This window comes from Pseudopodoces humilis, chromosome 1, assembly GCF_049639895.1.
Source record: "Pseudopodoces humilis isolate 2021_Gansu_Grassland_sample_001 chromosome 1, ASM4963989v1, whole genome shotgun sequence".
NCBI lineage: Eukaryota > Metazoa > Chordata > Aves > Passeriformes > Paridae > Pseudopodoces > Pseudopodoces humilis.
In genome coordinates this window covers 82650568-82677912 of record NC_142200.1, presented here as the reverse complement: position 1 = coordinate 82677912, position 27345 = coordinate 82650568, and the positions used below count along the sequence as shown (strand labels likewise).

General features: G+C 38.7%; 1 protein-coding gene across 8 annotated transcripts in view; it reads left to right on the top strand.

The window, feature by feature from the left end:
* Nucleotides 1-27345, top strand: part of PIGN (phosphatidylinositol glycan anchor biosynthesis class N) — a 107644-nt gene that overhangs the window by 24003 nt on the left and 56296 nt on the right. For 6 of the 8 annotated variants that reach the window (XR_015773660.1, XM_088061856.1, XM_005526470.3 and 3 more), the window contains exons 6-12: nucleotides 5448-5572; nucleotides 6798-6928; nucleotides 10676-10792; nucleotides 14773-14813; nucleotides 16309-16368; nucleotides 17432-17524; nucleotides 19752-19807. Coding sequence is in view for 7 of the 8 variants with exons in the window: in XM_088061856.1 (XP_087917982.1) it covers nucleotides 5448-5572; nucleotides 6798-6928; nucleotides 10676-10792; nucleotides 14773-14813; nucleotides 16309-16368; nucleotides 17432-17524; nucleotides 19752-19807 (623 nt within the window). In the remaining variant the exon portion in view is untranslated. The remainder of the gene's footprint in view (nucleotides 1-5447; nucleotides 5573-6797; nucleotides 6929-10675; nucleotides 10793-14772; nucleotides 14814-16308; nucleotides 16369-17431; nucleotides 17525-19751; nucleotides 19808-27345) is intronic. The other 2 variants (XM_088061864.1, XM_088061846.1) reach the window with 2 other exon arrangements.

Genomic DNA, 27345 nt, shown 5'->3' with positions numbered 1-27345 from the left:
AAGGCAGCTTAGACCCTGGAGCTGTAGACTTTGTTGATGTGGTTTTCTGCTCAGCTGATGGGTCAGTGCTGGTTCATGACTGTTGTTTTCTGTGACACTGTTACCATAAGTGTTAATAGCCCAAGGCACATGATTTCTGATTATTCATTAATTCCTGTATTTGTTATTTCATGCTGCCTCACTTGTTCTGGATTAAGAAATGATGGTAATGGGCACTAGTGTATAAATACCTGTATCACTGAAACAATTAAGTATGTTACTTTCTGGATCCCATAACAATGTTAATGGAGTTTAAGGCTTGTACTTTTTTTTACAGGATCTTTGGGCTGTATGCATTAGTATAGCTAACCAGCATAAATCAAACAAACAGAAAATAAAATAAATCAAAAAACCAAATCATCATCGATTGAGAAAGTGAAGGGTGGTTCTGCTTTAAATAGTGACATAAGGTGGAAAAGTTCATTATAGTTTGCTAATTTTCAAAGGAAGTGATTTGCAGGTGAAAAGATGTTTTTTTTCGAATGCCATCATCTCCCTGAATGTGCACTTGTGCCATGTTGTGTGTTGTAATGCATATGAATAATACAAATCAAATTAGGCTGTCAGTTACAGTTGAATAGCTGTTGTCATAAAGTTGCACCCTGCTGTCATTTGGAGCTGCACAAGTATGTGAGGGTGGTACTACCTTTCTTTTGCTTCAGAACACCTAATGGCATTTATCCTTTCAAGCTATAATGATATGTTTAAAATATATGTCATTACTGATTACTTTTTCCTTGGAGCCAGCACCATTATTTTTAAGACTTATTTTGCCCATCTAAATTCCATACTGTGAATGGATAGGACTTGATTGACTGGCATAAGCCTCACATTCCATTAATTGTCTCTTCAACTACACATCAACAATTGCTTCAGGAGTGTGAAACTTGAGGCTTACTTAAACCAAGGTCACTCTGCTATTATAGCTCAAACAACTTTCAGCTGTGCTAGTGAGATTATCTATAAGTAGGAATGACAGTATGCTGGAATCTAAATTCTGCTTTGCCTACTCTTTTTTTCCTCCTTTGTGTTTTATCTCAAGTATTTAACAATATATTGTTCAACTCGTGTGGTGGCCAACACGCTCTCTGGATTTCTGCTTCTTTAGGAAGCAAAAGACACCAAATGCACTTCCTCTTTACTCTGCAGTCCACAGGTTCCAAGCATCATGAGAGCCACTTGTGCCTTCCTTTGCCCCAAAAAAAGATGTGGATAAAATGAAGAATGGCTAACTCATGTTTGGGCTGCTAGTGCTAGCACTCTGAGATTGCTTGTTCTCTTTAAAAATGCTATCTAATAGTAGCTTACCATCAGGAGATAGTAAACTCTAACTGCTTGTTATTTGTATCTATGCTTAAATCATGAGCAGAAGAAAAATGTTTGACACTTGATAGTTCTTGTCATGTCTCCTCATGATACAAGGTGATCATAACCCTTTCCTGGGACAGAAAATACATCATGGACTAGACTGTGTGGGTTTTTTATCTACAGCAGTGTGAAAATTCAGCAGTATTAATGTGCAGTAATAACTTGGGAGTGGTTTGGAGTTCCATATGGGCATGGAGTTAATGGACTGTGTTCTTTTTTTTCTGGATTTTGGGTTGTTTGGGGGTTCTTCTGGTGTGTTTTGTGTTTTTTTTTTTAAGAAGCTGGACTAATAATTAAGCAATAGAGTATAATCACTGTGATGTGATTATGATGCTTAATGATTATCAGTTACATTACCTTTACCTAAATCCTAGGTTGAGTCTGTGCTAAGAAACTAGGGACCAAAATACTTTAAGTCTAGATTAACTAATGGGAAAAAACAGTCTTGTTGATGCATTTCTGATTTTTGAAAATATTTATTAAATATTTTAAAACAGTTTTGGAAGATTCAACTTTTTTTTTTTTTTTACTTTTAGTGTAAAAGTTTAAATTCCAGGAACTCAGTCTTGGAGATGAGTTCCAGTAATGGCCTAACCACAATTTATTATGACCAAAGGGTAGGATATGCTCAAGGTATTCAGTTAATGTCTTCTCACTGAAAGGGACATGTAGATACGGATGGCCAAAAATTGTGGGTTTTTCTTGTATTCTCTTCTCACTTTGAACACAGTATTCCATTCTTCCTTTGTCCCTTTTCTGCTGGAGAAAGGCCATCCAACCCTTCAGACTGTCCTTTCTGTGCAGGGTGGTGGATGGAGTCCAGACCTGAATTATGCTAAACTTTGAAGCTCTGCAGACAGTGCTGTGACTGGATGTTGATTTGTGCCAGTGGATTTCAATATAGTTCTGCTCTAATTAGCAGTACAATGGTTTTATGATTTATTTTAAATGCGTGTCTTGTGCATGATCATGCTCAATGGATCTAAACCTGGCATATATTTTTGTCCTGCCTTTGTACTTTCGTTTTACATCTGAAAACTGGCATAACTATTTAAACTCTCCCATCAGCACAAATCAGTGTGCACAGCTTTAAGCAGCCAATTAAATTAAGTTGTCCTAGATTAAGGAGCTTTGTAAAAAGAAGTTTGTTTGGTCTCCCTAGTACATGTAGTCAGCAACAGTTTATCAGCTGTACTAAAGAATCATGCTTCCATGGAAGACATAGTTTGAGGAAACAAAAGGTCCCAAACTACTTAGATGTTTAACATTTTAAGGTTCCTATTTTGTTTAGACATCTGTAAATAATTTTTTCTTCTTTCCTTTCTCCCATCTGAGGAGGGAGATGATTAAATCAAGATTTCACATAGTTATAACTAAAATTCTGTTGTAGTAGTTTAATTAGTATTACATTATAATTAAGTTCACAGCTTGCTGTAAATGTTTTAATGGGAAACTTGGTATCATATCTTTATGTTGCATATCAGTTGTAACCAGTGCATTATTTTGTTGTTAGTTGCCAGAAAATCAAGCAAAAGTTGCCAGGATAATTTAAAAAGAAGTTTGAAAGGAAGCTGTAGTTGTCTTGAATCCATCTCTCTTCATGAAGGAGGTTCTGATAGAACAATGTGCTAAGGTTTTTCCCAGTCGAGTTTTGAGCATCTCCAAGGACAAGCCTTTTAAGCAGCTGGCTATAGTTATGGTCTTCCAAATAATTTTTAAAAGTCTCTTTGTCTTACTGCAATTTTCCACATTCCAAATTGTGAGTTTCCCCCTATCTCATCTCTGAGGCTCTCTGATCAGTCTGGCTCAATCAGAGTATTGAGATCCCCTTCACCCTCATGGTAGATTGGTTGTATACAGCAATGGGACCTCTCCTTAGCTGCTTTTACTTGAGACTGGAAAAACTGAGTGCTCTCAGCCTCTTAGTTGTTTACTGTTGTTCCTGAAACTTCTTGGTGAGATTCAGCTTACATATACAATGGAGGCAATATTACTGAATAGAGGAAATTAAAGGGAAGCAAGAATAAAAGAGTGAGACAGGAGGATAGTTAAAATAGAGTGATGGGTTGGGAACTAGTGCTGACTAGAGGTAGGACTCAAGTTTTGTGAACACTGAGTACCAAAAAGAAGAGGCCTTTAGCAGGCTATATGGAGGTACAAAGATACTTCTGAACAAACAGTTCAGTGACATCCCGAGCAAGGTGAAGTGATTTTGCCCTTAGTGTGTTTGGTACCTGCTTCCCAAATCACCACCTTTATCAGCCATCACTCCCTGTGGTGAGATTCCTGCTACTTTTTGGAATTTTTTTCAGTAGACCATTTTTTTTCAAGTTACATGGGATAAAGTTTGCTGTTTGCTCTGGGAAAAGATGTCACATCTTAGGTTGCACTCATCTTCCTTTTGTCTTCTTGCTTGTAATTGGCCAGAATTCAGGAAAACTCTTCTGGCTGTTGCTGCTGCTCTGGCTTATGAGATGGCTGGGATGGGGAAAGTGGGATGCTTTTGGTGTATCATGGGGATTTGTCTGGTGGGACATAAGCTCAGGCCTCACCTTCCTCTGAATGGTTTATTTTGCTTAATCATTCTGTGGTAGAAAATCATATATGCTTTCTAATATTGATCTACATTTTAGGGTTTAATTTTGGGAGTTTTCCTGCTTGTCTGTTTTGATATGCTTTGTTTTGATTTCCTTTTATTTAATTAAATTAAGGAAACAGGGTTTTATTGTATCCTGCAAATTACTGGTGTGCTCTGCAAAGCTTCTTCATTCTGTGGTCAAATATGTGCAGGTAGATGGATCTCTGTGGGAAATGAAAATCTCCTTTAAAATAATTGTATTGCTATTTAATGTAAACGGATTTTTTTTCTTTTATCTTTGTTTAAAATATCTCTGGACTTTGGTCGTGATTTTGTTTGGACAAGAGTTGAAGCTGAGAGCATGCAAATATTAGTCCATGCGGCTTGTGTGTACTCAGGGAGTTAGAAAAGTGGAATTGCATACTGCCATGGTTTCTTGGCATAGCTCACTGTGGCATCCTCACTGCCACTTTGGTCTTCCTCTGGGTACAGTGACTTTTGTTCATACAAGGGTATGAGCTTTAGATTTTAAGAGCTCCATCACTGTCACAGCTGGGTGGTGGACTGCCCTGTCCTTTGGCGGCAAATATGCTTCCCCGCCTCTACCAGCATTTTCCCTGGACACTCACATAAGGTTCAAAGACACTCTCACTTATGTTAGTGTACTGAAAGGTCCTCTAGATGGTTTTTGAACTAAGACCCTATCCAACTTTGTTTCCTTGGGCAGTGCTGTTACTAAGGAGCTGATGCTGGAATAGCTGTCTGCCTTCATTTTGCATTGCTGTAACGTGGCTCGCATAACACAGAATAGCCATGTCAAGACTCATTCAGTCCAAGGGGAAAATCCTCCCCTGGCATCTGCCTCAGGGATGCTTAAGTAGGACATGTGCAAGGCAGATGTATGTTCTGTAGTTCATGTATTTGCAAAGCATGTCATGTTTTGTTCTTTTTTTAATTCAGTTTCTGCAAACAAACTGTAGTGTGATATCTCAGTCCTGCAAAACCTCTTTCCAAAGCAAGAGTATTTGAGACCTTTGCTTCCAGTTTAAATTCAGTAAATCAATAGAAATGTAGAGCCATAAGTGGCACTCAGGAATGGCTCATCAATTTGTTTATACAGGAGGCAAAGAAGGGATGATGTATTTTTGCCTATGCAAACTCAAAAAAACCCATACAAAACCAAAACAAACCAACAAATAAAACCCCAACAAAAAAAGCCACCCAAACAACAAAAGAACACTTCAACATAAATGTTGTCTTAGATAAGCTGAAAATTTGGGCTGATTGCACTGATAGTAGTTTTCCTCCAAGCTGTAAATTGGGAAGTCATTATTTTTCCTCTTTTTAAACTCTAATAACTACTAATATTTTGACATGGAAACAGCAATGATTTAGTTTTAATAAGATGCTTATCTTCTTCTATTTTACTCAGATTAATATATTAATGGCTTATTCCATACAGAGCTTTTTTAATTCTTCCAGAAGCAATCAAACACTGTTCTCTGCTCTGAATGATGAGAAAGTGGTTCTGTTCCTGCATTTGCTAGGCATAGACACCAATGGACATGCTCATCGGCCAAACTCAAGGTAATCGAGATATTAGTAAGCGTATCTTTCTTACTAGTTTTAAATGCATATAGTAACATTTTTAACAGTGCAATTTATCAAGCCAGAAACAAGACTTGTTGTGTTGGGGATCATATATGTCACCGTGATCACCTACATTCTGAACTTCTTGTGTTATTTTGTTTTTTAAGGTCCCATCTTGTAGAAATGGCAGATTTTTGCTCTATACACTATGTCAGGTTGTACTCCTTTATTCAAATCTGATTTTTAGGAATTGTCTTAGTTACAGCCAACACAAAATGTAGAGGATATGTAGGAAATGCAGTTTTAAACATAAAATGGATGCAGTTTTCAGACACCCCACTGCTGAAGTGATCATTGAATTTATAGACAACAGTAAGCTCAGCAATAATGGCTGCAAATTCTAGCATTATGTTTTGGCTTTCCTTATTGCCCTTGAATGATGAGTTTAGATTAACAGTTCTCATCACCAATTCATCTTGAAGTGTGTAATTTGAGAACTTTCTTTAAATTTCTTCACATCCTGCTTTGCAGGATTTTATGTCTTTCTCTTGATCCTTGCATACTTTTAAAATTCTGATTTCCTACATCGTTCTAAAGTTCATACTTACTGTATGTCTAATGCTCATTTATTATTATTTTTTTAAAGACGGAGTTTTAAAACTGACTTTAGCAACAGATAGGAAATTAGTTGTCTGAAGTTAATCATGGTCACTTTTTCTAAAAAGATACAATTTTTTTATTTAGCCTCTATTCCAGAAAACTAGGGTCTGTCCTGATCTGTGAATCATCTCAAAACACTGACTGCCTGGTGAGATCTTTCTTTGCTATTTAGTTACCAGCTTAAAGTATTTTTTGCAATTTACTATTTAACGTTATTTGAGTTTTCCAGAATTCCTTTGTTTTGGCATTCTGCTTAACTTGCCTGGCAGCTGTGAGTAGTAAAATTATAGTCTTATGTCAAGGACAGGTCAGATTTGAAATATAAATCCATTTGAAACTGTGGTTTCAGTAGTCTTCAAATTGTGCTACAATGATTTAATATCTCAGTAAGACTCAGAGGTGGAGAGATTTTACATCTAGGAAGCCTTTTGTTAGCCTGAGGTTCTTTTGAGGTTAAAGCTGTCTGTACTCAAAGGATTGGGCTTTATGACCATGGATAAGTTGCTTTATACCAACTGTGAGAGTCACCTTGAATGTAACACACTTTTTTCCTATTTTTAAGGGAATACCATGAGAACATTAAACTAGTTGATGAGGGTGTGAAAGAAATTGCTTCACTGATTGACAATTTCTATGGAAATGATGGGAAGACTGCATTTATTTTGACTTCTGACCATGGAATGACAGATTGGGGTGAGTATTTTTAAATATTGAGTCAGTTGAGTTTATGGGCATCTGATGTATGATTAGAGAGCTCTGTCCCATGAGAAGCTTTGGAACCCTTGCTTTGATTTGGTATACTAAGTGTTGCTTGTTTATGAAAATCCATGCAAATTGCTGTGACAGCTACATTCCATGTCTGGACAAAAAAAGACACTAAGTTAGAGCTTAACTTCTCAGTGACTGCTAGTAGGGATAGAAAGATTGCTGCAGAAAACCACCTTAAGCAGGAGGAGATGGTGTTATTTGGCTGTCAGCAGCAAATTTGGTCTTGTTCCAGCCCCTCTGGGAGATACAGTTCTCACTTTGGTGCTCTAAAGCACCTGGAAAAGGTGGGAAATCTGTCCAGGAGCTAGTGAAAAACTATATAGGGAGAGGTTTTTGTGAGGAGTGCAGAATCTTTTTGCTTATTTTCGTCTTTTAAGCACAGCAGAAAGGATGGGACTGCTGTGTGATCTTTCTAGAGGAGACTGGTGCTGGAGGCAGGTGAAGAAGCTGAGAGTAGAGAGAGGAGAGTGAGGTATGGGCTGACGATGCTGATACCCACAGAGGAGACTTGTGAAGGGTATGGCCACAGTGACCAAATGCTTTGAGGGCAGATGAAGAAAGTTAAGTGGTAAACTCATTTAGACATTTTCCCCATGTTCTTTCTTTTTCAAGAATCTTAAGAACACTCCTGTCCTTGTGTGCTGCCAGTGAAAGTTGTAAGTCTCTCTTCCAATGCTGCGTGTTTGCAGCTACTATGATACTTTTGAACCAAGGCTGCTCCAGGCATGTTTTGTTGTGGCAAAACAACAGTCAGGATCTTACTCTGTGTGTGAAATCCTGCAGTTTTTCAATTGAAGGGATGCAGATTTTTTCTGTCATCAGAGATAACAAAAATATTTGTATATTTATTCAATCAGCCTAATTACCATCTGTTCATTTGCAAAATAGTCCGTTTTGAATATTATTTACTGTCGAGCTGGCTGCCACTTGCAATAAAATCTTAATTCTGCTGTATTTTTTTTGTATGTTTCAATAAATTATTTTATAATTTTTTAATAAGGAAGGGGTGTGTATATATGTATTTTTATATATATGATCATAGGGATCTCAGGAGGTCCAGCCACCTGCTCAAGGCAGGATTAGCTTTGGAATCAGACACAGATGCTAGGGTTTTATTCAGCAGGGCCGTTAAAACCTCAGATTGATGGAGCCTATGCAACCCTTTTGGGCAGGCTGCTCTGCTGCCTGCCTGCCCTCGTGGAGGGGGAAAGGTTTTCTTTATCTGCAGTCTGAACTTCCTTTGTTTCAAATTATGCCTGTTCTGTCATGCTCCCACTGTGCACCGTAGTGACACTCTGGCTCCATCCTCTCTCAAACCCTCTCACAGTGGGATACAGGCAGGCTGCTCTGGTATGTTCTCCCCAAAGCTATTTCTTATCCAGGCTGAACCAGTCCCAGTCCCTCAGCTGCTTCTGACAGGGCAAGTGCTCCTCACTGAGGCCTTTCCAGATGATGGGTGTCCTTCTGGTGCCAGAGGAGCCCAAAACTGGATCCAGTGTCTAGAGGTTGTCTCACAGGTACTGAATAGAGGAAAACAATCCCTTCCCTGAAACATTCTCCTGTTAACACTGCCTGAGGTGCTGTTGGCCTTCCTCGCTGCCAGAGTGAGCCGCAGGGGTGTTCTCATTATGTACTGGATCCTTTGAAGGGGGAATAAAAGGTGTTAGGAGTTAACCTCTTCAGGCTTAGAGAACCACTGGTCTGTCGTAGTTTTCTGTCATCTCTTCTTGAAGGAAAAGCTTGATCTTGTGCCAGAAGTGTCAATAACTTTGAAGTTGACATAATTGATTCCAAGAGCAAACCCAGAGGTTTTGCTCAGGCCCATTGTGAGCTAGCTGAAGGACAGTTCAGGAGCTTTAATTTGAGCTGGTTGGTAGTATCAGCCACTGCTGCAGACTTTCAGTGGTTATTTGCAGAATGTGTACCAGTTTTAAAACAAATTAAACATTGGAAAGATGGGGGTGGGGCTATTAGGGAAAAGAATATTATCTGAATTAGACATGATCAAAGACGTTGGGGTTGCTAGCAAAAACCAGTGAAGTTCCTTTCTTCATCTGACCCCGTAATTTTGCTTTAAATTGATGTCAGATGGAACTGCTGACCACCAACGCAGGGCATTCCATGCCCACCCTCACCTTGGCCTCTTGTTCCTGCTACCATCCTGATACAAGTACCTGTGTGGTATGCTGGACTATGGAACAGACAACTAAACAACAACCCTTCTTCCCTCTTTCCCCTGAAAAAGTCTATTTGGAGAGTGTTGGGGGTGGAATCTGGAATTGACCCAGCTGAAAAGAACTCCTCTTGTTATTCAGATCAGGCTGAAACCTGGTTCTTTGTAACAGGGAGGGAGTGGGTGCAGCTGCCTCTCTCTGCTGTATCTCTTAAAGTATCCATAGAGGCAGAATATCAGTGAAATGCCAGTGGAGCTGGTGTCTTGGCTAAAATGTAAACTTACCAAAATATCACTTTCCTCCTGCAGTAGTAAGAATATAACTGATATAAGAAATAATCCCTGGAAGATACAGGAAGTGCTCTCTCCATAAGGTCTTTTTCCAAGTTCTTCAAAGAAGAGCAGTTGTTGCTGTTTTTTGAACCCAGAGAGTGCCCACCAAGAAAGATCAGAAATCTAATTCCCAGACCAGTGTGTTCTTAAGCTTTGAGCTGTTTAAAGTAAGCAAAGTAGTCTCTTCAGCTGTGCTACAGTGATTGTTTTAAGGACAGAATTGGGTATGAAATTTGGAATAGCCTTAAGGCTGCACAACAGTGTGCTTTTTTTGCCCTTTGTATTTATTAAAATATATATTTATAGACAGGGAAGAGCATGTGTCTGTGCAAATATAAGGAAAATGTGTAGTCTTGTGCACCATGCAGTGACCCACATTGGGTTTGTATATCAGTCCTTCCCTTTGAGGCTGAGTTATCTCACTGCTCAGGTACCTCACCCACTGGGTTCAATCACCAGTGTTTCTTTCAAGCTTGTGTGGCTCCTGCTTTAGTACAACTGCTGCTGACATGTCATAGTTTTCAACCTTCCTGCTTTTGGTGGCTGATATGTTAATCTGGAGGGAATCAATTTCCCCAGGGAAGAAAGTAATGTTTTATCAATTTTTAAGGAGTGTGCTAGACTTTGAAACCTTAAAAATTAACTTATATCATTGTTGTAAGGTTGATAGTTGCAATGCATATTGCTTCCTGGTTTTGAAGTGGAAGTCTAATTCTTATTCAGAGGTCGGTTCTATATGATTTTTTTTTTTTTCACATGTCCCTAATATTACTGAAATCAAGCATTCCTGGTTTCACTGAGATGCTCAGGATAAGCACATGTACATGTTTTGAGCTGATATGTTGAGGCTTTAAAAATACTATGGCTGTAATTTCTGTATGTTAAAAATTTGGGGGTTTTAATATAAAAAGTTTTATCTTTATAGTCTTGATTTAACTGATACTGATTTCCCACCTTGAAACTTGAATTTAGCCTTTATTGTTAGTTACTTGTTAGTGACATAAAAATAAGCTATGAAGTTGGAATAAGTTGTCTGTAACAGGCTTTCAGTATGTCTGTAACAAGAGCTTAGTACATGTGTGCATATTTTTATTGCATGTAGATTTTGTTTGTTTTTACAGCACATGTCTTAAAATTTCTATTTTTTTTTGTTTGGTATGTCTTAGGATCCCATGGGGCTGGTCATCCCTCAGAAACTTTAACACCACTGATTGTATGGGGTGCTGGGGTAAATTATCCACAGAAAGTTACTTCCCAGTTCTTTGAAGACAATTTTTTGAAAGGTAGGTAAAATATAAAACTTAAGTGAAAGATTCTGCTGGAAATGGAGATATTTTTAACCATTACACCTGGTGATCTTCACTAACTTCTTTTCCATTTCAGTAAGTATGATTTGCTTTGTGTGGTGTGTAAAGAAAAGGGGCAGGGTATGCCTTAAGGAAGCTACTGCTAAATTGGGTGGATAACATCAGTCAGTTTTCTTTTCTAATCATAGAATTGAAAACTTTCTTTGTTGACAGGAGGCTATTCATGCTCCTAAAACTTACTTCCAGAGGAGACTTTAAAATTTTAGGATCTCCCAGTGGATGAATGCTGTTTGTACAGAAACACCATAAGTTGACAAGTTCAAAGACGCCTTTCTAACTTCACAGCAGAACCCTGTGGACTTTCCAGGGGCTATCTTGTCTCATTTGCATCCTTGTAGCTATTGTGCAAATGTAAATGGCTTTTCTCAATGAAAGACTCTGATTCTTCACTGTTATTTTTCCCTTCGATAATTTATTTAAGAGTAAACTTTTTTAAAAATAATGAATTTCCATTATTTCACATACATAATGCAATAAACACTGAAATATCAGTGGGGTTAGAGAGTCTTTAACATGTGATTAAATTGTTCCTCTTTGACATGCTCCATTCTTGTAGCCTGCTCTGTTCCTTAAGATAGCTTGAGTCTTGGGTTATTGCTCACAATCAATGAGGTAATAACTTTCTATTTAATTGGATTGTTTGTCAAGGTACATTAGAGAAAACAGGCAAAAATTGCTTCACCTGGAGGTTGAACTCCGCCCTCTGCTCTCAAGAAGGTATTGGGTAACAGATTAGGTCGTTTCAGAAATAGACGGTGGTAACATTTCACTCTTTGCACCTAACTGCTGCTATAAAACTATGGCATCTGTGATAAAATTGAAAACAAGTTGTAGAAAAAAAATAGAAAACAGAATAAAACAACTGATTTTGTCATCTGTGATGGCTGATCTGCTAGACTTTTAAGGACATTTGATGTCTAAGGGTTGATCTATAATAGATGAATTTTACATCTGTCAGTTTCTTTAATTCTCAGCAGCTTTAGTACAAACCTCAGCATTTGAATGCAAATCATGATGAAAATGGTGTGAGAGATTTCAAAAAAGATGAGCATTGAGCTGACTCCCAGGTGCACAATAAGGAAAGCTATATGGCCCTCATCTGTTAGGCAATGTGTATTTACTTAAAGGACAACATTTGTCCTTTTGTCACAGCACCCTGCTGTGCCTGTTTCATATTGTCCTTCTGGTGGTTAAAAAAAACCAGCAAAACAAATAACCACACAAAAAAGCAAGCACACCAAAGCAAACATCAGAAACTGCTCCATTCATTTTTTACTGGCTTTGCATCTGTCGAGTATGTTGTTGCTTTGTTTAGACACTAACCTTACAGATTCTTAATTGCCAAGGATGATGTCTGTTGGAGATTTGAGATGCTCTGAGTATCTTGGGAGTTTGAATTTCTATTTGGGTAATAAGTATCTTCTTAAAAAGTGACTGTTCTCTCTATGGTAGTACTTCAGAGCTTCTAGTAGGTTACGTAGCTTAGAAGTGAAGAGAAAATTGTTGAAATGGAACTTAGACTTGAACAGATCACTACAGTTAAGCTTCTCCATTGTTGCAATCCCAGATATTTTCACAAAGTTAATGTATAAAAGAAAAAAGAGGAGTTTAAAAGAAAACAAACTCTGTTTAAAAGAGTTGTCTTGAAAAATTCTTTGAGGCTGTCTTTCCTGCTCCATACAGCTCCAGCTGTGACTGTGTGCAGGGGAGGAGGGTGTTTTCAAGACTGCTGTGTCACTGATGTATGCAGGTGTCAGGCTTACATTTCTAGTTGCATGCTCCAGTGTTCGAGTTCTTTCATCTATTGACAATCCTTTCTAATTTCTCTGAGTTAAGTGTTTACGGAAATATTGACAGAACATTTCTAATGGTGACAAACTTCTTATGGTCTGTTCAGTGCAAGCACGCTGTAGGCAGCTCAGTAAATTGTCTTTCTTCTCATTGTTGCCATGGAGGGTTCATACCCCCCCAAAGGCAGCACCAACAGGCAGGACTTAGCCTGTTCAGTTTGTCACAGAGTGATTCATGTGCTTCTTGCATGGCCAGAAGGGCACAGAGTCTGCTCTGGGTTCACAGCCTTCTCCTCATCAGTTTCATCACCTGTGCTCTGCCTTCCCTCAGGCCTGGTCATGCAATCCTCTTGGAAAGATTTGTTATGGCAGCCTTGCATCCTGTGGGCAACATTTGATATTACCCATTTGGCCACTGGTTTGACCCTTCTTCAGAAAGAAAGAGAATACAGAACTTCTCTCTAGCTCCTCGCGGGCTGATGGTTGACCCTGGAGCACAAGCCCAGAGGAGCTTGTGAGTGAAGGCACAACCTCCTGCAGCATCAGGACGTGGGGTGCTTGATGACATTATACACAAGACTGGTTTGTAGGGGCCTCAGCCTGCATTGCCACAGCTGTGGGAGCTCAGTGTGCCCTCCTCTAGTTTGGCTTCTGTGATGTTTTGTGAGATTTTCTTTGGTTCATGTAGCCTCATCCCCAGCTTATTTTTGAACTGGCACTTCCTTGCTGTTTTCCAATATTGTATGCATCTGATGGGTCAGTGGGCTGCAGTGAAAGCAGGGCAGGATAAAGGCCAAAAAAACCCTCTGTAAAGTGGGTGGAAAACTGCTGAGGACTGTGCAGGAAACCTAGACAGTGAGCTGGAATCATAAATTAGTGCAGGCAGCATCTCCAGGCAAGATGCCTCACTCCTGTGAGTACAGCCTGGACTGGCCAGTCTGTAGGGGTGTCCCAGTCCTTAGGAGTTCCTGGGCTCAGTGTCCTGTGGCTACTGGTCCAAAGCAGATATCTTCAATTCTGCATTTTGGAATATCTGAATAGGGCACATGGAGATGAAAAAACTTCTGACAAAAAGAGATGTTTCCTCTAGCAGAGATGGTTTCTTCCTTCCTTAGGCACATTTTGAGTGTGCATAGATAGTTTTCCAATGTTTTTCTTGGGAAAATTCAGAATGAATTCAGGCAACTCATTTATATAATAGAAATATGGATAAGAGTCTGTTTCTGGAAATTTAAGTCCATTTCCTTTTCCGAGAAGCGAAAGGAAGCAAACTTGTTTCTTTTGGTGTGAGTTTAACAGAATTGATGATTAATGCTGCTAATACTTCCCCTCTGTTGCCATGGGAACTCCCTGTAGTTGTCTCACTACTGTTAAAGTACAGGTCTACTCTTCAGGGTGCTTGTGGAACCAAATAACACTGACCTGTACTCAGACTTCCAAAGGTAGCAGTGGTATGAGCTAATTGCTGAAAAATAAGTTCAGTGTATGCAATACTGCAGATGTATGAAAGAAAAAACCAAAACCAAACCTTGATAAACTCTGTTTTTAAATAACTCTCCGCCCCCAAAGAAAGCAGGCAATTTTCTCTTTATTTCCTTAGAGGCCAGCATAGAGCAGGAAAATATAATTTTCAACCAGGTTTTTGTATGATGTGCCAAAGCTTTAGGATCTAATGTTTGTACCATGCTGTACCAATGCATTTAGGACCTTGGGTTAGCCTTTTTTACAAACTATTGAAGAGATTCTATAAATCTCCTAAATCTGAGTTTGATTCTTTTAGTTGGCACAGGAGGTAATACATCACGGTGCTGAAAAAAATAAAAGCCTTGACCCTTCTTCTACTGATGTAGGGCACAAATGAAGGCAGCAATTTATCCTGCTGGATAAAAGAAAATATGAACTGAAATGAATGCATTTTGTTGTTTCTGCCTGTTGAGTTCTATCTGTAACCCTTCATGAGCTAGCATCCTAATGTAAAATCATAATTTTCTTTAGTACCAACACTTCACAGAAAATGGCAACAAGGTATTAAATGTCAACTGAACTTGAACTGTCCTTTCAAATCTGTGTAGATTAGCTGTTCAGGTGTTCTGTTTTTTCTTGCAGAATGGAAACTGGAGAACTTGAAGAGGCTTGATGTCAATCAGGTATCAAACATACCTAATTTAATAGTTCATAAATTTTCACCTTACATTTTGAGTTTTGTGTGATTTAAAGTAACTTACTTAATTTGAATGATCAAACCGATGTACCATTTCCCTAGAAATGGGAACCGCAATGACATAATGAGGATGTTTAAATTGCTTGTTGACGCCTGACAGCTGCACACAACTTCTCCTGAAGATGCATTATTGCACCATTTATTAAAGTGATCCCACACAGCTGTAGGGAGGGTGCAGTAAAATATACCAAGTGCCCCAAGCTGCTGTTACTGAATGAAAACAATTTCTTGCTGTAGTGGTAAACTGTGGGGCTTTTCATCTGTGATTGTGGCCCAAATATTTTGCAATTTAGATAATTAGTACTGTAAAGGGAGAAAATAAGGTGAACAACTTATCTTTTGATCCTAAATCAGTCAAGCTTTTTTAAACTGTGGTGCTTCATCATCCTACAAAACCCAATATATGAATAACAGACTCCAAACCTACTCAACAAGGGAAATAATCTCATGCTAGGAGGTTCAAATTGGGAATGTTCTGGATCAACTTCTTAAAGCAACGCCCTGGTACAAAACTAGAGATTAGTTTTCCTTTCAAGGTTGGTAGGAGTAATGGCAATATTGTTTTGAAACTGTATAGAAGATTCTTGAGTATTTGTCCTGGATAATGGAGTTCTCAAAGATAGAGCTTTTGTCCTGTAGCATATGTGGGAATATGGGTAAAAATAGCAAACAAGACTTCTAATTATCATTACACTCCAAGTGTATTGTTTTCTACAAATAATAGTTTGGAGTCTGCCCAATACATCTGAGGCTGTAGCAGAGCCTGTGGTTTCAGTTTAGTTTCTTCAGATTTATGCTGGAGAAACAAAGAATTTTGGTGTATAGTTTTATATTAAAGGAAAATATAAACCTTGTAAGAGGCAGTGTTTATTATCACAAGTAGAAGGAAATGGTAACTTATTTTATGAGATGCCTTGGTGTAGATTCAAGGGCCTTTCTGAGGGCTGACTGGACATCAAAAAATTGCAGAAACTCTCCCTGAAGGTGAGAAGGTGAATAATCAGTGCTGTGAAAGCCTGGGATAAAGAATGTTGTGAAGAGCAGTATATCCAGTATACTGCTTAAAACTGTAAATATTAAATTAGTTCTTTTGGTCATATAAATAGTCATAAAAAGTGGTATGCGCCTCTGAGTGCAGTAAAGGAGATGCTGAATTCCTGCAAATAAATACTGGAATAGTTATATTTGCTTTTTAAATGAAACATATTTTTTGAAGCTTGATCAGCAGTGGAGCTTCACATTTTGAATGCCACAACTACTGGAAACTAAAAAACCAATAAACTATAAAGGAGAGTTGTATGTATGACTTGGTAGTATTACAGAATTAACTTTTGCAAATGCAGATATGTTAAAATTAAGCTGAATTTATTAGCTCTAGAGGCTGAAACTATGTTAAAATGGGAATGCTTCTGTTTGCACAGGCTGATATAGCACCACTGATGGCTTCCCTTATTGGTGTGCCTTTCCCCCTGAACTCTGTGGTAAGAAGTACAAATGTTTTTCTATGCTATAAAGATCTGTTCACCATAGAGGAAGAGGTATTGGGGGCAAGACTTGAGGTGTGTGGGAAGGATTACAGATTTGTAAAAGTGTGCTAGGCTGTGAAGACTGCTTGTAGTTTTAGTTTTATGTGTGTATCTTTAATTTAGAGTACAAACTTAAATGTATTTTAATTGGAATGGCAGCTGGTCCTTTTGTAATCTGCAACTTTATACTCTTGAGCTATATAAAAGTTTTTTGTTACTTTGTTTTTAGGGATGGTAAAAATGCAATATGGTTTGAATAACACATGATTTTGATCATGAAAGCTAAACCTGTAAACAAGCCACTTCCTGCAACTTAATGTTCAGTTAGTTCTTGATTAAACTAGTGCACTTTCCTCAGATGTTATCTTGTGCCTCTAATTTAGTGAACAGTGAGATGGCTTTTTCTTTTAATTTCTCTCACGTATTATTACATAGTCCACAAGTTGCCTCATAAATATCTAATTGACAATTAGCATGTCATTAGTGTGCTGTCATGCTGCTAGTTTCACATACAAAACACCTATTTACAGCATGGTTTTTGAAATATTTCTTCTGGAGACTGCCTCAGGAATTGTCCCTTTGTCCTGCACTCATTGCTGGTCATGTGAGGAAAGCTGCCCAACACAGGGTGGCATGGGAACTACTCCCTTTCCTACCAAAAGTACTGGGTTGAGGCAGGCCCAAGTGAGGCTTTGGGTGGAAGACTTTTGAGGATATCAAAAATGGCTTCTGATTAAAGATTGAGATTATATTATTTTATAGTATATAGTTTAGTAACAACTTTTGTTATTTGTGCCATATTTTTGCGTTCTGGTTTTTGCAAGCTGAGATATTACAAACAATCCCTGTGATGTTGCAAATCTGTGTGCGAAGAGTATTTTTGAAGGAGTTACATGAGTTATTTCAGCAGTAATTTGAAGTATTCTTACTGCTTAATTGGCCAGCATTTCAGTTAAGAGAAATTCCTGTTATTTCATTTAGTTTTCCTTTATTTATTATGTGTGTTTTTCTTCCTTAGGGAATTCTGCCTCTGGAGTATCTGAACAGTAGTGCTCTTTTCAAAGCAGAGAGCATGTTTACCAACGCTGTTCAGATTCTTGAGCAATTTAAGGTACTAAACATATGGTAAAAAAGCCCAACTTACTTGAATAATAGTTGTTGCTATTTGTAAAATAATTGTATGACTTATCGTATACATAGTGTGCTAAATTGAAAGGATTAAAATTGAATGCACATTCATTTGATTGAATAGCTGTGAGACTTACCTGAAGAAGTTTCAAAGACTTTAATAAACAGTTTTGGTTGTTTTTTTGTAAGGAGAATGAATAACTTTTTTCTTGCTTCTTAACAGAAATGGTGAGTTTTGTTGGTGCTAGTGTAAACCTACTTGCAGTATGTAGGTAGAATATGAATGCTGGTACAGGGGAAGGGAAATAATGCCTTTTCAATGGGGGCTGGGAGACAAGGCCTTAAATCAGGGTCAGTGCACAAACAGATCAGAAAGGTAATAGGCTCCTGTGCATTAAAGAAATTAAATTAGTGGCCTAATTAACTTTTAGCTAATGCTGTTATATCTGTTGTTTTGCTTTGCAAGTGTTCATCTCTGGCTTCTGTCTTGATTCATTTAATATTGGATATTACATTATGAGGACACATGAGTGGTCCAAACAAAAAAAGTTCTTGTTTCACTAAGCAGTGGAGTGAGGAACTGTCCAAAATCCCAGTTTAGGCAAAGCATAGAAATGCTCTGAGGGAAAACTATCTTGCAGAGATAGAAGCTGAGACACAAAAGGACTGTTATCCTGTCTGGAAATTCATGTCATGGTGGTGAAACAATGAACTAGCATGAGATGACCTCCGCAAGATTAGCACCTTCAGCATCTTCTGTCCCTTTGTGAATGCCAGATTCACAAAGGTGTGGGTACCAGGGTGGCAGTCAGCAGCAGAATCAGTTTCAAAAATATGATGGAGAGCTGACATGCAACAGGGAAAGTGGCTGGTGGGGTTGGACGTGAAATTTCAAGCATGCTGATATCACCTCTGCAGCTGGAAGATCTCTGCTTTAAGAATTAAGGATGACTCAGCTCTTTTCACTTAAATTGGCATCTTGGAGATTGCGGACATGATTTCCTGAACCTGAGAGAGTTTCAAGCTCTCAGGGGCTGATCTGTTCCCAAGGGAAAGTCTTTTGGGGACTTTTTTCTCTCTCAAGGACTATTATGAAAACAAGGTTTTAGTTTCCCAAAACAAAGACACGGATGTTCTGAGGGTGTTTTTCTCTTGTCCCACCAATGGGATGAGGGAGGTGTTGTTCCTTGTACCAATCAAGTTAACCTGTATTAGAGCACCTTATAAAAAGGGTTGAAAACCCCAAAATATAAAGGCTTCTGCCTCCTGAAATAAACCTCTGGCTGCTGTTTGTGATTGAACCCTCGCTCTCTACTTCGTGTCTGCTAAGAACAGGAGATGATTTTAAAAATGAAGTAGTTCTGCTTCTCCTTTCCTCTGAGCATACTTTTGTTCTGTTGTTCTGCAGTGCTATGTTATTGTTGTTGTTGCTGGCTTGTTTTTAGCCAACAGTTTGTTTTGGAATGATCCTGTCTGAATTTCCTGTATGTTTCACTGCTGAAGCAGAAATAGTGCTCTGGCTTAGACATGCCAAATAGATTTTCACTTTTCCTGTGGTGGACTGACCTGACCACAGTTTGTGCTCCCTGGAGATGGTGCCATGGATGAATAGAATGAAATATGTGGAATGCTACTTCTAGCTGTCAGATTTTACAAGTAGTGTGCTTAGGAAGTTCCTGACTGCACATTATGCCAACAGTCAGACTTGAGTCAGGCAGCTGCAGGAGGCCTTCAAGATATTTTGGAGGACTTTGGGCAAAGTGCCTCTGATGGCTTCAAAGCCTTTTATTTATGTCCATGTGCTGGTTAATTGATTTACAGCATTGCTTTGGCAGTATTTGCTGCAGTGTACTGGTGCCTGTCTGGCATAAATGGTGCTGGTTTCATTGAGGGAGGTTATCACTGAAGCCTGGTAGCACTTCTAGCCATATCTTCTTTGTATCCTGCAAACTGTAAAAGTCCTTCTGAGAAAAGCAGTGGCTGGAGCATGGTTTATGTATTTACTTTAGAGCAGGCTTGAGTTTCCAGGAATTCAGAGGAGTTGTGCATACTGGAGTATAGCACCCAGTTTCATGGACAGCATATTGACATTGTGTCTTCATTCATTTTCCAAAGTCTTAGAAATCTATGATTCTTTGTAGTTTAGTTCCTGATAGAATATTTAGTCTTGTTGCAATTTGCATGTAATGATTTAATGTTGTTTTGTGCAGGTTAAGATGAGTCAGAAAAAGGAAACCACATTGTCATTTCTGTTCACACCATTCAAGTAAGTGTCTGTAAAAACCATGTATATTTTACCTGATTGTCTTATCACTTGCTTTGGTATTTCAGTGAGCTGCAACAACACATTCAGTCTCCCAAGTCTTTTTTCAGATGGTAGTGTTTATCTGACTATGAAACTTTGCACTAGAACTCTGTGCAGTTAACTGTTACTTCTCACCAGAACTTTAAGATAGATTTAATTTTCAAAATCTATTCCTTACATTTAAATTTCCATTAAGGGTTATTTGTCTAAGCTTTTTTTTGACAGTATAGCTATATAGATTACACAGTAATTTTCACTTTTTTTGGGTTTTTTTGGTTTTTTTTTGCTATGGTTTTTCTGGCATTCTTTGAGACATACAAGTCCATATAGGGTCAGGAAGTGCAATCTGTTAATTTATATTTATGTAAAAGTCGAACTAAGAATTGTTTCTTCTGTGATTTAAATTCTCATGGAGAATAAATAAAATGCATTGCATCCAGCAAAGAACCTTAAAATGTTTAGCATTTGTGTTGCCTAGTCTTAGTGTTCCCGGGGCTGTGAAGGAGTCTTTGTAGTGATTTGTGTATCTGGGAACTCTGTTCTAATGTATGGAACCGCTTCCCTCACTTTTCTATCTTACCTAATTAAAGCTGCTTTTTCTTTTCCCTTTTTTCTGTAAAGGTTTTTAAAAGCTTTGCTATGGGTGCACATGATAGTGTTCAGTTTTGCTTACAGTTTGTGGAGTGCTCCAAAAATGCCTTTTCACCAAGAGCAGCTGTTTTCCTTTAGGAAATAGAACTGAGGTTAATTAAGATCTTTAAATCATAGCAGGAGTAAAAAGTACTTGAGTCCCTTCCTGAGAAGTATGTTTATTGTTAAAGATGATTGCTGTCTGTCTGAACAGACAATTGCTGTGTTATTTTATACCTCTCGCTCCTTCAAAGGGAAAGGTTCAAGAGAGTCTGTGAAACAAAAGTCAAGTTAATCTTGGGCACATAATGAATCCTTTAGAACAAATTTTGAATGACAGCTGCAGTATCAAAGAATTTACTGATCTGTATGAAATAAAATGCCCATATGGAAAGGATGGCCAGTCCTCTTTGATAAATGACTACTTAGTTTGATATCACAGCTCTTTCAATTCTACCTTTCCTAGAGAAATAAGACTGATTCTATAAAATAGGATGTGCTATTCTTAATGGTATATTTATTTTTAAATGAACTAAATATTACCAATTGCTTTATGGATTGCTGTCTTTCCTGTTTTATGATATGTTGGATTGTTTTAAGTGGAAATGCCAGAGGCATTTATCACTTTGAAAACACAACTAAAACTTGATATAAACATATTGTTACTTTGGTATGATCCACTGCAAAAATAAATTAATTTTCTTTATATACTTTTCAATTTTTTCTGAATCAAAATTTGGATTAATAGTTGTTCCAGGAAAGGTTTTTATTTGAGGCCAAAATAGTTCCTTGGATGGAGTGATGGATGGAGTGATGCACCTTGCTTATCAGAAAGAAGCAATAACTATTTCACAATGTTTGATAGTAAATGCGACAGTGGTTAGCAAGATTCAATGGCAAAGTACACTTGATTATTTACTGCGTAGAGGATGGGACAAATAAAGCTGTCATGGAGACCCTCCTGTTGAGTTGTGAGATTCAGAAAAGACCCCTTTACATTCTGACCTCCTTCTCAGAGGGAGTTTAGGTGCAGCTGGGTCCAGACTTGATCAGTGGTTTGTGTCTAAAGGATTATACATGCACAAACACAACTTTGTGTTAGTTAGCTAAGGTTCTAAGTTTGGCATGACTTTAATCACTCACCACGGGTCTGTTGTGGCAAGGAATCTGTCAGCCTTGAGGAGTGGCCAGTGGGGGTGGGGGAGGCAGGGAATCCACTGCCATGGTGAATTGCCTTACGGGAATGTTGTGTGGGTGGAGACTTTCTTTGTGGCTTCAAGGTGATGTCGTTTACTCATTCTAGGAAAGCAGAAAAAGACTCATACCATGGATGGTTGTGCACTAATGTAAATACTCACCCACAGTGTGCTGGGGGTAGTTTGGCCAGATTCTGATTCATCTTCACAGCTCTCCTTGACTTTCAAAGCTTGGCTCATGTCTGGGAAGCTACCAAGGGGTCTTGTCCAACCTCTTACTAATAGTTGGGATGAAATGGTCGAACACAAACTTATATTTAAACAGTAACAATGAGTAACTTTCTAGTGCTCCAACTTGCAGGAACCAAAGGGAGACTGAGGGTAGTTTTAGGCATGACCTGCCTATAGATCCATCCCCTCTTTCACATGCAGATGACTGAATGTGTGTGCAGTGAACACAAGCCTGAACTTCAGCTGCAGGTGCATTAGTATAATGCAAACCACATCTGTTCTTCACATAAATGATGCTTGAATCTGAATAGAGAGAGGGAAATTCATGCATCCCCTTCTGCTGTCTTTGCTGAGATGCTTTTTTGGTGGTAGATAAAACAGTGTAGAAGGGAATGGTTACTTTTTCAGGAGAAGTTAAAAATGCAAAGGTGGGGACACCTACCTGGAGCAAGAGAAGTATTAGTGTGCTGTGCTGTGTTTCATGGTAATTGTATGGAGGTTGTGTTCCTGCATAGCTGTAGCAGGACCAGTTAGCTCAGGTTTAATGTCAGGTTTAACCCTGATCTGTATTAATTTATGGTTGGCCTTACCTGCTGCTGCAGCTGAGCACAGTTCTGTGCCCTGTTTCTGCACTACTGTCCTTTCATTCAGACACAAATAACTTCTTCCACCTCTGTTCATTTTCAATTGTTGTACAAAGGAGTTATACTCTTATTTAATCTTTCTGGTGCCTGAAGTATGTAACTTGAAGCTCACAAAGTGTGTGCTCCAGCATATGATGCTTTCTTCCTTCATAGTTTATTGGAGGTTAGTGAAGTTTAATTCAGTCTGAAGTGCTTTGGGATCATGAAGTTACGCGAAAAATATTAAATATTTTGTTTTTCACTATTACAGATTTTGCGTTATTTCAGCAACTTTGTGACCTGAAAATGAACAAAAATATCTATAAGAACTGAATTTCTTAAATTATTTAAAGATGTAGTTGAATAAATTCTGTATAATAGAAATGTAGATATGAGCTCCAGAAGAAATCTGAGTCTAGAATTTCACATTGGGACAATCTGGTTTTAGAGGTGCAATTACTAATGAATATGTAGTTTTCAGAGTAGGGGGAGAGGAGAGGATATATTCACAATGTGTTCTGTAGAAATTGCAACTTAACAGAAACTTATCCTGGACCTAATTTTTCAGTCAGAAATAGCATTAAAAGCTTTGTTTTAATATTCTGAGGGAAAAAAATCCTGGTTTCTGGTTTGATTTTCAGGTGTTTTATTACTGAGTGAGTAGAAAACTGTTCATGACCTCCAGCTGCAATGACTCAAAAACTAGTGTTTGAGTTGTATGTTGAATATATTGCACCAAAAGCATTAAGCTAGTGCACACATATATATGGATAAAATTAGCCTATTTTTGAAGTTGGCAACAGAGGAAGAATATGGAATTGGTATAAAGTTTCTGATTTCCACAGGGAATTTCATTTCTAGCAGAAGTGTGGCAGGCATAGTGGACAGGAAATGAAGGAGGCCAGTAGGTCAGTGCCCTTTCCTACTTGGATATAAATTGCATCTCTCTCTGAAATCCATCTGTCAGATGTATAGTGATGAGAAGGAGGATGGAGCTGGTCATTGTGTTATCTGATAGGAACTTCAATAGTGTCTACTTGACCAGGCTTGAGGCGGGTTTAGAGTTTAGATAGCTCTATCTATTAATAAGGATATGTCTGGCTGCCAGTACTGCCATTTCTGCTCTATCAAAGTGCCTTCATCAAGGAACAAATCTGGGTAAAAGTGTATCCTGCGGCTACTTGTGAAACTGTTGAAAATACATTTCAGAAACTCAGCTCCAAATGTTTGAGTCTACAAGGCAAGGTGCAGTATCCCTTGCTGATACTGACTACTTACCTGCACTTCCAGTTGGATATATGAAAAGTTACTATCTGAAATTTCTTTCCCACTTCCTTTCTCTCACTACCTTTTTTTTCCCCCAACTACAAAAGACATATTTTCAAAAACCATTTACTTAGCAAAATCAGAGGCTTTTCTCAGAATTCTGAGAAGAAAAGCACCATGCTTTGACCTTTATGTGTAAGGAAAGGAGATGCCAAGATACCAGATGCTGTGAAGGAAGTGCAAGGACAAATCTGAAGACTGCTGACAGAGGAAAACTGATGTCCAGGATAGTGAACTATCTTAGTTTCTGACCATTTGATGTCCCTTAAAGTATCTGCCAAGCTGGCACAGCTCAAAGAGAAATGTGCCAAGGGGCCAGATGCTACTGTTGCAAAATCATTCCCAAAGTTGGCATCTCAGGCCTGTAGAAGTAATCCTACAAGAAGTATCAGAAGGACAGTGTGGTATGGTGAGTAAATGGTGCATCAGTGTTGCCCTAAAATCTGCATAACCAATTAGTGCAATTTTATTGTCCCAACAGGTACAAGAGATTTAAGATAATAAATGAGGCAAAAGCACAGGAGTCCTTTTGCATAGTCCTGGTGTACCCAGTGCTTTCAGGGATGGCTGTGCTTCCAGCTGTTCAGGTTCTGGTGCCTTACAGTAAGATGCAGGAGCAGTAGTTTAAGAACTACCATACAAAAAGGAGTCCAAGAGATGAACAGCTTAAGTATAATCAGTGCTTGCTTACTGCTAGCTGTGCTTTTTTATTGAATGTCTTGAAGTTTTTGTCAATAATGGTTGGGGACTTTTTAGCAGGAAATAGAAATTTGACTTTAAATAAGCTATCTTCTAGATATTGAGCTATCTTCTCATATATGAAAAATCCCATACCAAGTTATACGGTGTTTTTAAAGTAACCTAATTGTCTGAATGCTACATATTAATCATACCAAATAATTATTGTGCATTACCAAGTTATAACTTGCATATTTATATAGACAGTCACTGCATTTTCAATGTGCAGTGTACAGCTATTAAATAAAAATGTACTTCTCACCATATGAGAATGTAACTCTTCCTTTGCTCTATCGTCTAGTATGAATCGAGATATAACTCCCTTAAACATTTGTATGGATTTGGTGCAAGGAAGTATCAATCATGTGGAGACTGAGTCTTTCCACATAATTGCACATTATGTATTTTGTCAGTGATAGAAAAGAAAATAGAGTGTAGAGTGTCTTTGAAGATTATAGAAACTTCAGAAAACTGCCATGTGCACAAATCCCTCTTTTCTTCCTTTCTCTGATGACTGGAGATACAGTACTACATTGCTCGCTCTGTGTGATGGCTTTTCAAAACTTAAATAATAGATATTCCCACAAAATTGACATTTGGATCAAAGTGAAGCAAGTGATTTCTTTTCCACCATTGAGCAAGGCAGTGTTCCTTAAGATGTCAGTACATCGTTTGAAACATACCATTCTTGTTTTATGTAAAGAAATTACATTTATTGAAATAACTTGTAATATGTAAGATATTTGTGACACATGTGATAACGCTTGCAAGAGCAAACAACAAGCATTGAATGCCAAGAGGAAAGGGTGAAAATCTTGCAGTGGGGAAGGATAGTCTAATAGTGGTTATTCTCCCTGTACATTTGTTGGAATGCTTTGTGTCATCAGAGGACCTTTTATTTAGCAGAAGCACTGATTTATCTGCAAAGAGATTTCAGCCCCTTCATCCTGTGGTCAAGAATGAAGGACCAGCAGCTTCTATCAATTCCAGGTGAACCCTGGAAAGGCAGACAGCTTTTCCCTTTCTCCACTTTGTCCCCATTGTGTTATCAGGTGTGAATCTAGGCACAGGGCTGCTACTGGGACTGCTGGTACAAGATGGGCCGGTGTGGTTACCTTTAGACTGCTGGTGTTGGGAGGCAGACTGGCAGCCCTCTTCCCTCCACCCTTGGCTTTAAGACTCTGTGTATATACATCAAAAAACAGAACTGCAGTGCTGTAGAGACAAAGTGCTCAAATGAAAATAATGGCTGTATATTATTTTTTACAAAAAGCCCTCCTGATTAAATAGTAAAGGTATTATCTCTTCAGGGAAAAAGCAATGCCTGTTCATCGGCAAAAATGTCAGCTTCTTTCTCACTGAATGGGCCATTCAGTGTCTGAAGCACACTGCTGCTCAGGGAGGATGCAATCGTCTTAGAAGGTAGACATCCTACTGGTCTTGAGTTTCAGCAGTGCACTCAGGAGCTTTTAGTTTGAACATGAAAAGCTGACTGGCAGCTGCTTCTGCGCAGGAGGACTGGATGTAATTGGATTTACTATCAAGTAGGAAGTAGGTAAGGTCTTTAGAAGGAACTAAAAGGCTGGTGCATAAGATAAAATATCACAAGATTAATGTACATTTCTCTATTTCCTTGTATTAAATCCTTTTGGCCTTTTCGTGGAACTTGAGGCTTTGTGCAATGGCGGTGAGGGAGGATTTGCAGCCGGTGGTTGGAGGGGATGGACACAATGCTCTGCTCTGGGGCATGAGATAAGGGGCAGAGTACAAGACTTTTTCTGGATTTCAGTAAGAAAGGCCCAATAACAAATAGCTTAATAAAATAGCTGTTTTAATGCTATAAAATGAATGGGAGATAGCAAGTAAATCATACATCCCTTCAGGTGCTGGGTACCCTGTATCTGGGGAGTGTTGGATCAGTTTTCTGACAGTGCCACACAGGTGCTGGCTGTGGAGATGTTCCCTTGTTTTGGTCTTTCAAGCTGCTATATGATTTTCTATCAAGAAATCAACTCTGGTGATAATTTCTACTGTCAGATGGAAAGGAGGTTCACATGAGAACTTCTTGCAGCTCTTACATGCATGAGGACAGGTAGGCAGTGTAATCCCTGCAATGGCGTGGGAATTGCCTGCAGGCTTCTCTGTTCCTACCAGCTGACTGGGTCTGTCCCTGTCCCATGGCCAAGGTATTTGGGCACCACAGGCCTGGGCCTGCTTAGGGTATGTGGATCATTGACTCCTTGATGTATGATGGTCTTCTGGTCAGGATCAGTATGAGTAGTGTCCCAGGCATGTTTTGGTGGCTATGGAGCCCTGCTAGTAGGTACTTGCCCAGCGCAGCACAAGCTGCCTGGTCTGGATGCAGCTGCTTGAAAAATGGTCACTAGAGTTTAGGATGGGCATGTAGAATTGTGGAACTGAAGAGGAGCTGTGGTATATAACATACACACATAGCCACAACACTTCAGATACCTAGATCCAGCTCATTGTCATAAATCATACATAAGTCATTGACATAAATCATCGTGTGTCTTGCAGAGGCGAGGACCCGCTTGCAGCATTGACAGGGTGTTGTTATGTAAAGTCTGCACATATCCCTCCCCTGTAGTACTAAAATAGAAGAAACTTGAAAAATGGTGCCTTTCTTTTCCTTCAAGGATCTTCCACCTTCTCTGAAAAGTAGTTTCCCTTTCCAGGGCTGCGGAATCATGTCCTGCTATGACTTTCCGGACAAAATCCCTGCTCTTGGAAGATC